Source organism: Triticum aestivum, chromosome 2D (assembly GCF_018294505.1).
Source record: "Triticum aestivum cultivar Chinese Spring chromosome 2D, IWGSC CS RefSeq v2.1, whole genome shotgun sequence".
NCBI classification, from domain to species: Eukaryota; Viridiplantae; Streptophyta; class Magnoliopsida; order Poales; family Poaceae; genus Triticum; species Triticum aestivum.
This window is the reverse complement of record NC_057799.1, coordinates 579511503-579522383: the sequence shown is the minus strand read 5'-3', so window position 1 is coordinate 579522383 and position 10881 is coordinate 579511503. Positions and strand designations below refer to the sequence as shown.

General features: G+C 50.7%; 2 protein-coding genes across 2 annotated transcripts; both read right to left on the bottom strand.

Moving 5' to 3' along the window:
- Positions 1–1438: 1438 nt before the first annotated feature.
- On the bottom strand, positions 1439–2553 carry LOC123050120 (BTB/POZ and MATH domain-containing protein 3-like). Its single transcript, XM_044472956.1, has one exon. It carries the CDS (start codon positions 2343–2345, stop codon positions 1584–1586), a length of 762 nt encoding a protein of 253 aa, XP_044328891.1. The 5' UTR covers positions 2346–2553; the 3' UTR covers positions 1439–1583.
- A 1039-nt stretch (positions 2554–3592) lies between these two features.
- LOC123050119 (BTB/POZ and MATH domain-containing protein 2-like) lies at positions 3593–4862 on the bottom strand. Its single transcript, XM_044472955.1, has one exon. It carries the CDS (start codon positions 4800–4802, stop codon positions 3711–3713), a length of 1092 nt encoding a protein of 363 aa, XP_044328890.1. The 5' UTR covers positions 4803–4862; the 3' UTR covers positions 3593–3710.
- Between the last annotated feature and the right edge of the window lie 6019 nt (positions 4863–10881).

Sequence of the window (10881 nt, the reverse complement as noted above, 5' to 3'; positions counted from 1 at the left end):
GGGTGCCATGAACACAGAATTTCACGCGAAATCTTAGAGAAGGGGACCATATCCACGGGCATGTTTTCAATTAGCTTGTGTAAAAATAGGAAATTTTCACTATATCACTGAGGTAAAGTTAAATTAATAATACAAGCTTCATACAGTAACTATGATAGGGAAAAAAATGTTGCAATACACAAGGGCAGATGTTCCACCGAACTAGTTAAGCAGCGATGCCACACAAATATTTAGAGCAACATTTTAAATCAATAGCCCTTTGTTTCTTGACCAAAAGCCAATGCAATCAATAAATATAGCAAACTGCAAAGTGCATATTTACTACTATGTAAGATTTTAGTAAATGGTGTTTATGTTATTTGTTCTTCTCTTCATGTTTCCACATGTGCTTTTGGGGTTTTACCGCCTAACACTCCACCTGCAATAGCTTTATTGGTCGAAAAAGGATAATTCCCAAGGCGGCTTGGGAAATCATTCCTTCTCTCGATCTCCGCCGTCGAGCCCGTGGGTTTGCCTCCCCTCCTCCTGCCGCTCCGGCGGCTGGTGGCGAGGAGGAGATTCCTGGTGTCTCGTCTCCTGATAGTAGATAGGTAGGGTTTTAGTTCTCATAGGGGCGGCGTCTGGATGAATGGCAGCGCTCCTTCAAGTCATTCTTCCGGGTTTCGATCCTCCTCAAGATTGTCCGTTGGGACAGATTAGATGGAGCTCCGGCATAGATTCCTACTAGCAATTTGGGGCAGCGAGGTTAGGATTTCTTGCCGCGCATATGCAACGACGATATTTGGTGTCAGGTTCTTCAAATTGATTCAAGGATTCAAAGGCGACGGCTACGGCTCCAGGGCGCTGGTCCTTACGGGCACATGCACGAAGACTTCCCAACGGTCATCGACAAGGTCAAGCCGGCTCCGGTATGGGAGCGGCGACAGCGGCGCGTCATCGGCTCGTTCTGACGGCGGCAATCATCGTTCGGTGGTCCATGGACCTCGATATAATTTTTATTATGTTTGAGGTGCTTTGTACTCCCAGTGAATCTTTATTATAAATCTGAAAAGGAGGATAATTCCTAATCTAGGTTTCAAATTGAACAAGTTATAAACAACAGCGCAACGCATATACTTCAGATAACGTCTTAATGAATAAAAGAGTACACAACGGCCCTTTGTTCTGTGACCACTATATGGTGTATGATGAGCTGATAGAAAAATGTGTAAACGATCTAAAAAAAGGCGAGGAAGTTAACTCTTGGTATGCATACATACCCTTTTGGATTTTTGGATTGGAACATTACTCCTTCTCGGTCGACGGCTGTCCTTTCTTCTTGAGTTCATCCTCCAAAGGCAATGGTCGACAATATGTGTGTATGTACTCCTTGAACCCGTCGGTCTCTGTAAGGGCGGTCATTACCTTCTTGGACAACATAAACTCAACACACGTATCCTTTAGCCGCTCACAATGATGCCGATCCGCCAACGATAACGTGGTCATGAGAGTCTCCACGTCCATCCTCTTGCACAGCTCCTCTTCGCACATGAGCTTCAGTCTGTTCAGCCCATACCTATCCGCCGCGATGAGCAAATGCTGCATTATATTGCAGCGTTGTAGCCTCCTCCCTCGTTGTTGCAGGACGGGAGTTTATAGTTGTAGATGTAGCGAAGCATCATCTCGAACATGGTAGGTTCCACGTCGATGACCTCCACGTGCCTCATGTCCTTCTCCGCCATCGGGCCAAAGAACTGCGCCCGGAACACCGGCGACCGTGCCACCATGATGTACCTGTGCGCGTCGAACTCCCGGCCGCCCACGCCAAACGTGACGTCCGCACCCAGCCCCTCCTCGAGCATGCGCTCGAGGTCATCGTGTAGCTCCAGCGGCGGGGACTCCTTGCTGACGCTGAGCACGCACCGTATCGTGAAGCAGCCGTCGCCGAAGCGAGCCAGGGATTTGAGCTTCGACCTCGTCACGAACTGGGGGTAGCCGAACTCGTTCAACCCCGTAGTGAAGGCGTAATCCAGCGTACCGAAGCTGGCTACCTGTGCCTGCAGGCCCTTTGTCTCCTGCATGCTCAGCGAGAACTTGGCACTCACATCTTGGTCTTTGCCGAGGTAGCAAAGGAAGCACGATGTGTTGCCGGTATACTCCTTGTTAAGCCCATCCGGGTAGAATCTGATCTCCCACTCGTAGCCGCCGACTCTGCAGACGGGCGAGCTGACGAACTTGCCGACCTCCATGCCCTTGAGCTGCATGTAATTGATCAGCTCGAAACTGAGCGTCTCGGTGTCGTGCTCCACGATGCATCTTGATCTCGACGGGGTGATCTCCGGTGAGGTCGAGCTTCTGTTAGCCATGGCCGGCGAGGGCAGAGGGACAAACGTGAGTTGATCGGTCTCAAACTCGAACAGAATTTGCACGCGCGTAGATATATACTCCTAGCTTTTGACAGGAATATATATGAGAAGAAAGAACGGAAGAAAATCAAGGAGTCATTCAGACTTACGATGACAAAGTTGCAAGCCTTGTTATCGGCTAGAGCTTGGCCTCGTTCTCAACTAGGGAAACAAGTACAAACATCTGTCGAAAGGTTGGATATTCAGACGCGGAAAGCATATCCGTGTTGGCGATGGGCGATACACAAGTGTATATCGAGCCTTTTTTTAGCACAGAAGTGCATATCGAGCTTGAGAGTTTGTTTAGGACTAACCTTGGTCTCTTCCTAGTACGGAGTACTGTATTTTTTTTTAGAGCTTGAGAGTATTTTTTTTTTTAACTTACAATAGCTATAGGTATTTTTTTTTGCGGATAATAGCTATGGGTTAGTTTGCCTGGAAATAGATTATAGGTGCGTTTACAAAAATAGATTTAGGTCAGTTGATTTTTGTTTTAAGATTCGCGCTTACTTTTTTCCTGGTCCTCTTTGAGAAGTTTTGGGTTAGTCGATTTGCTATTGGGCATGAGTGTTCTTTTTTTTAGAACATTGGGCATGAGTGTTCATTTTCGCATGAAAGTGTTCACAACCGCGGACACTAACACTTAACATGTATGAAATAAATCACAAATTTAACCCACAATTTTTTTTGACAAATTTCATTTCATTTTCTATTTATTTTCTATTATTCAACCTGGGAGCACATGACACCGATCCAAAACAGAACTTTCATAGTTTGCTTCGTTTTCACCCATTGTACTTTTTCATTCATGAAAATCATAGTTCCGCGAATCATTAATTCAGATCTGTGACATATCAAATCTATACTTGAAGGTGCAAACAAAATCTGGAGACACAACTTGCGTTTCTACTTTTTTATTAAAGTAATGTCGTTATTTGAAGATTCCTCTCACTGAAGGAATATCGTCGTAAAACCTAAAATAAATACAGGAAAATACGAGTACCAATGCCGAGTCTTGGACTTAAACCCTGTGTGTTAGTTCCACCACAAAGAACCTAACCATATGAGGTTCGCTATCTGAGATATGCTCATTCGTGCACAAGGGTTCTGTATATGGTCATTAATTATTTTCTTACAACACCCAAGGGATCCAAAGGGGAATGCAATAGTTTGTATGCGAATTTCATAAGGCAAACATAAACCTTCCATTTTTCAAGTTTGTTGTCAACAAACACCAAGGTTTTAGTACATCAATCTTCAGACATTTTCGGCTTACAAACGTGGAGGCACTTTCCGAAATGTTCTTTATGCACATAAAAAAAACATCTATTTTGTACGAGTCCTTTTGAATTTCTTGCATTGATCAACTTCTTCCTCTTCATGATCCCCCTCCAATGGCAGTGGTCGGCAACGTGGCATGAAGCGCTCACTGGTCTCGAGGATGGCGGCCAACACTTCTTTTGACGACATAAATTCTACGCACTCATCCTTGAGTCGATTACAGCGGTGCTGACTCGCCAGCGCGTACGTGCTCATAACGGTCGATGCATCCATAATGTTGCACAGCTCATCTTCACACATGAGCTTCAGCCTCTCCAGCCCATACATGTCTGCCGCGACCATCAAGTGCTGCATCACCGCGACGCTGTATCCTTCAGCGGGCGGCGGCGGTGGCGGCATTGAGTCTGTATAGATGTAGCGAAGCATCATCTGGAAGATGGCCGGCTCCACGTCGACGACCTTGACGCGCGGCTTGTCCTTCTCCGCCATGGGGCCATAGAACTGAGCACTGAACACCGGCGACCGCGCCGCCAGAACGCACCTGTGCCCCAGGAACTTGTGGCTGCCCACGCGGAACGTGACGTCGGCGCCTCTCCCGTCCTCGAGCATGCTCTCGAGTTGGCTGGAGAGTTGGCTGGGCAGCTCCCGAGACAGCCCCCGAGACGGTGGCTCGTCGGTGACGACGGTGAGGACACACCGTATCGTGAAGCAGCCGTCCCCGAGTTGCGACAGCGATTCCAGCTTGGACTTGTCGACGAATTTCTGGTAGCCCCATGTAGGGAAATCGCACGGAGAGAAGATGCACATCGGCGCATCGAAGCTGGATACATTTACCTGGCTCCTTTTCTCTAGGATGCTCAGCTTGAACTTGGCGGTCACATTCGGATCCGTGTCTTGGCTGTAACAGCGCACAAGCGCTGAGGCGTGGCCGTCACATTCCTCGTCGATCCCGTCTGGGTAGAATTTGATCTTCCACTGGTAGCCGCCGACTTGGACGACGGGCGAACTAATGGACTCGCCGACACCCATGCCATCGAGCTGCAGGTAATCGGTCACCTCGAAATTGAGCGTCCTGGTCTGCTCCCAGACCGTGGCAGGTGACGTGATCTCCGGTGAGGTCCAGATGCTGTTAGCCATGGCCGGCGGCGGTGGAGAACAGACAGGGAGTTAATTGGTCTTGAACTTGCTAAACTAGAACAGAATTTGCACCCGCGTATGTGCCGTACCTAGGCGTCTTATATATAAAGGGGGAATCCAAAGAAAAGAGTTAATCAAGTAGTCCCGATGGGGAGTAGGATTTGCACGCGTATACGTGCGCATCCGACTCGGGAGAGGAACCGAAGAAAGAAAGAGTCGTTGTTATCGGTTACGTGGCGCCTGTGTGCTCGACTTCTGATCGATGGGAGAGGATTTGCTATTCTTTTTCTTTCTTTATTTTTTTTCATATCACAAACTCCCATTAATTAACCAGGAGTATTACAATCGATCTGTAGTTGGCTAGCTACAAAACTGGGGATACAATTCATCCAGAGACAGCGCCTCGTGCTACTACTAGCCCGAGCTGCACAAAGATGTGCTACACCGTTGGTTTCCCTTGCCAATAAAAACTATAGCAAAGCTCTTAAGATTCCCGCTAACATCTTCAGTCTCCTATGTAAAATGCTTGCTATATCAGATCTTGGTTTATTTCCCTTCGACCACACACCACGCACCACCTTTTTTTTTAAAAAAGGATGATAACCCCTGGCCTCTGCATCAGAACGATGCATGCAGTCATATATTATTAATAGTGCAAAATCCAGCAGCCGAACACCATCGATCTGGAAATAAAGCAGAAACAAACCCTGATGTCGTATACCTCGCGACAGTACCTCCTCCAGATAGCCACTAACCCCAATGATACAAGACACAACATAAACGAAAAATACACAACTCCTAGGCTACGCCTTCAAGAAGGAATCTCCGCACGTGCGCCGGTGATGGCGAGTCCACCTGAAGGTTAACTCTGGATTCTCATCCCCAAAGCCAAGCTTCAGTCCACCACCTTCAGGAAGGACACGACACAGGCGTGCGACGACGTAGTCTGATCAGAGATCTTGTGTTTCCACCGGAGTGCATAAACTCGTCGCTGAAGCCGTCTGTACCATCCGCCCTTATCCGTCTACCGACACCTCGATAGTCGGATACCTCTGGAGGAGACAACAAAAGACAAAGACGTCTCATACCGCTTGCCTCCTGCTACTGTCGCACCACCTTCGATCCGACAGCAACAGGCTAAACATGACACCTCCGCCAGAGCCACCGTGCATTACCTACCGGTAGCAGGCATGACTTGACGTCTCCATATAAGATGCCATGCGTATCATCCGCCGGTAGCACATCCACCGATGGCTTCACTTACAGAGCCGCATCAAACCCGATCCGTTGATGGAAGGGACATCCCATACCGCCACCAGCCTCAGAAGGCCGTCACCACCTCGAGATCCAGACTCCAAATGACCCACACAATCCCGGAGTCCGCCGCCATTGATGAAGAGGGGTCGCCGCCCCGATTCCGGGCACTACAGGGAGCACCCACTGTGGTGCCAGCCGCTGTCGTCGCCCATACAATGGCAACAACCGCCGTGATCCCGCATCCAGCCGCGTCGATGCCGAAGGAAGCTTCGGCCGCCACGCGCGTCCTACGATGTCCTCGAGAGCGGGATCCCAAGATCCGTTACCACCGGCGCCGCCACGAGGACCCACCACCTGGCCCGTCATCCCTGGCGGAGGGGACGCCACCACAGCCATGACCGAAGCCGCTGCTCCGGGGATCAAGCACCGCCACTCGGCTAAGTCCCCTCCCGACCCCCCCTACGAAGGCACCGGGGCAGCGCCGGACCGCCGGGACGACAAAGGTCGAGGGCGATATCGCGCCGCGAATCCCTCCAGATCGTGGGGTTGCAGCCCAGATCTCCACCGTCCCCACACTGGTGGCGCCCAAGCTAAGCCGGTGCACGTCTCCGGGGATGCCGAGGTGGAGGAGAGGGCGGGAGGGGCGGCGGCAGTAGCGCTAGGGCTGCCCCCCCCCCCCCCGATCGCCCTGGAGGGAGCTCCAGACCACCCACCGCCTAAGCATCTGTTTCAACTATGGCCCATCCACGAGGTTCTTCAGCTTGTCCACCAAGATAAGAACGGAGAGGTGGCCAGGAGGGGCCGAGATGATGGCCTCATTTTCGAGCAGCGCGCCTGACGTCGCCTCTTCATCCTCTTCGGACTGTAGGCCGTGGAAGCCCTTCCCAGGGATCATAGGCCTCATGGTCTGGAGCTGCAGCGTCTTGCCATGAAAGTTCGCAAACGCATGTCCTTCCCCCTTGCATAACACACTGAGCGGATCCAACTCGTAGTGCGCCAGGAAGTGCCCGGAGCGGCCGCACTTGAAGCACTCCGAGCCCCCAGCTTTGTCGATGGAGACGGATTGCATCGCTGAGCTAGAGGCCAGCGCCGTCAGGCCCTTGGAGGAAGAGGAGCGCTAATCCTGCCAGTGTTGCAGCTTGAATGGATCGCTGACACGGTCACCGGAGAATGGGTGAGCGCGCTCCTTGCGCTGGAGCCCCGGAGCATGGCGGGCCGCCACTTGCTTCTTCTAGCACTTCTCTTGTTGCTTCCACCATGGCGGCGGCGGCCCTAATTCCGTCTAGCGCGCTTAGCTCTCCTTCCGCTTGGCCTGGTCACATAGTTTGCACTCCCAGCGTCGCTCCTAGTCTGGCTCCAGCGGCTCCAGTGGCCGCTTGTCACCACGACGGTCCTCCCTGGACCCATCTACACAACCTCGGTGAAAGAGTGAAGGAGAGGTTGTGGATCTGGGACTCAAACTAACCTAACCGCCACACCACCCAGCTGCTTACACTCCGCTTTGGATGCGGGAAACCCTAGTGACGTGTCCCAATAGCCTCGAGGCAGCCAAATATACCCACAGGTCGGCAGCTTGGGTTGGGGGGAAGTGGACTGGGCCTCGACAACACAAGTGTCAGGCACCAACGGGACTAAGGGGGGAAATGCCCTGGGCCCACTAGAATCCAACCCAAGTGTGTGACCCTGGCCAAAGCCCGCACTGCCCGAAGCAGGCCCCGAGCGCGTGGAGGGCACCCGCCACCACCTATGGGGTTGGCGCCACCAAAACGGCCAGCTCCGGGAGGAGCACCTCCACCTGCCTGGAGACGAAGGATGCGCCATGCCCCAACAAAGGCTTGTCCATCACCACCACAGAAGCCGCAGGAGCCGCCCACCTGGGCGGCGACCAGCATCACACCACCACCTGGCGAGATCCAAATCCCCTTGTGCAAAAGCACGGCTAGCGCGGTGGGCACTAACGGTGTCCTGGACTATGGGGTACTCACCACGTCGTCTCCCGACCAGGTGGATCGGGCCGAGGACCCCCATGGCTGTTTACTAATGGGCCACTTCGGGCAGCCCATGCCGTATACAAGGAATATTCCACAAGACATGATCATCAAGACAAGGACTCCTCTCCACCGACATATTCGACTAGGACTCTTGTTATCCTAGGCCTCCGGTATATTATATAAGCCGAGGCCAGGCTAGTCGATAGATGATTATGACATTATTCATCATATCCTCAGGTTTTAGACCACAACATATGATCTCGAGGTAGATCAACTCTGTACTTGATACTCCATCAATATAAACAAGAGCAGGACGTAGGGTTTTACCTCCATCAAGAGGGCCCGAACCTGGGTAAAACATTGTCTGCTTCGTTCCTGTTACCATTGGTCCGAGAATCCAGAGCTCGGGACCCCCTACCCCGAGATCTGCCGGTTTTGACACCGACAATGGTGCTTTCATTGAGAGTTCCGCTGTGTGATCGGAAAAAAATCAATGACTCGCCTGCAGGTCAACTGCGACGTCAGCTTCTTCGTCACCGGCTCGACTGGTCACCTTGGCTTGACCGAGGACTGTGCCCTTCCTCCAATCGTCATGTTAGGACGAGGGCCTTCATCAACATCAACTCCGATCTCTATCATGATCATGTAGGAATCATTCATGGAGCTCGGGGGCTCAACGTCAAAATTGCCCTCGGGCGACCGTGCTGTTTTTTCGAACAGCGAACTTGTATCCGCTACCACCACCTCCTCGAGCATCACTTTAACGATTCCTTCGATGGAATTGTGCGGAATTAAGTCTACAACAACACCGTAAAATTTCGTCGCGTTCAGATGGAGCAATCTCCGCCGATCTCCGATATACCGGAGCCCTGTCGAATCTGGACGAGTTTGGAGCGTGGTGTCCAGCATCTAGCTCGGACGTCCTTTGGAAGATCCAACCGTTGATTGGATGAAGAATTCCTATATCTACCACCCCTCAATATTTCAGCTTCATCCGACCGTTCAAACTCCGGAAAGTCTCCGATGAGCGCATCTATTTTCATATCGGTTTTCTATGCGAGAATGAATCCGACCCGAGCTCATCATTTTTATGAACGGGATTTCGGATATCCTTTTTGAAGGAAATTTTGTATGGGGTATTGTGTTTTGTTCTCAAACACATCCCACTAATTTTAAAGTCTTTTCTAATATAATATTCACCATCGCGCCGGTGTCAAACCAGCCCGACAATGTAGCTGCATGGCTGTCGGCCTGCGCCACACGGATCGTCGCTTCATCGACCGAGCCCAACCTTATCGGATCATCATATCGGCAAGCTGAACAAGAGTTCGTTGTCGTGAAGGCTAAATCATCACCAACATCGTCACCAGACATCGCTGCATGGTCACTTCAGCAAGCGGGCATCGACCGTGTCGTCACAAGATCCGGCCTGCGTTGGCATCGCCACTCTATTGCTTCTTCAAGCCTGAATGCGACCTCTGCATCCGAAGATCGGGAGTCAATTCCGGCCGGGCTCACCTCTCTTGTCCTGAATCCAGCTTCAAGTCTGGACGCGACTTTTGATCTATTTGTGTGTTTTTTCTTTTATGAGGCGGGACATCCTCTTGACCGAGGTACCTTGCGTAATAATCGAGCTTGGGAAATCTTTTTGGACCCATAGTTCGACATTTTTCCTGCCGACCTGCACCTCGGTGTTGGGTCCGAGCATAAATCCCGCGGTACACTGCCGAACACTTTTTAAGCATCGACAATATCAATGGGGGGCTGCGACTTGAGCCGAACACACCAAAAGCCAAGGTACTCCGAGGAGTCCTCGGCAAAATGTTCTCGGATATTGCTTTATATGCATCAGTTTCGAATTGTGTTTTCGGTCGATAGTTGGGTTGTCCGGCTCCTGTGCTTGCCTCCTACATTCCGCTTTATTCGGCTAGGTGCGCAATGGGAGAACCAGTGCGATTGTGCTTCCAGCTAGCATGGTTAAGCGCCTCAGTGGAGAAAGCCGAAAACTGACTGTCACAATAAGCGTAAACTGGTCAGCGATCCGATGACTGTGTTAAATAATAAGATCGATAGAGGTCACCCCATGTTAAATGACAGGCCGTTCACAACATTGACCGGAGTGTTTACGGCTTGACCTCGGCTGTCATCGAACACTAACCGGGGCTAGTAATTGGCTTCCCAACTTTAAGCTCCTATGACTAAGTGAAAGTTATAATGCCCACATACCTGATTGCCTTGTTTCCACTAACACAACCGCCTTCGGGCACCGAGACGTTGGCTAAGGGTTGTTTTGTTACTGCGAAAACACCCTGCGTCGCATCTACAAGGGGGTGGAAGCCGACGATGGGCCACTTTCAACTGATAAACGGTCGCAATGGAGTCAAAATAAACATATCAACAGCTTTTGTATTCAGTATGCAAGAGTTGCCTTCCGTAATTATCTTTATAAAGCCATAAATATGCATCAATTTGATTTAAGATTTTGGCCAAGCTGGGTTGCCTGGCTCCTGTGCTTACCCCTACGTTCCCGATCGTTCGGCTAGGCGGTAAAGGGAGCACCTCTGTGATTGTTACTACCGGGTCATCTGAGTTAGTACCTCAGACTAGGTGAAGCCGAAAGCTAGCCATCTCAAAGGATATAATTGGTCGGCAACGACGGAAGTGAAAGTTCAGGTGCACTAAAAACCACATAGTTTGGGAATTTTCCCCAAACTAAATCCTCAATATTTTCCTCCCTTGTTGATCAGAGCTGAGGTTTTATGATCATGATTAGCATGGCAACCCAAAGAAAGGAACCGATAGGGGAACTATTTTATTTGGAAGATGTTTCT

What these genes read in the sequence shown, in the direction of transcription:
- LOC123050120 (XM_044472956.1), bottom strand. Translation starts at nt 2,345, where the DNA reads ATGGCTAACAGAAGCTCGACCTCACCGGAGATCACCCCGTCGAGATCA.
- LOC123050119 (XM_044472955.1), bottom strand. Translation starts at nt 4,802, where the DNA reads ATGGCTAACAGCATCTGGACCTCACCGGAGATCACGTCACCTGCCACG.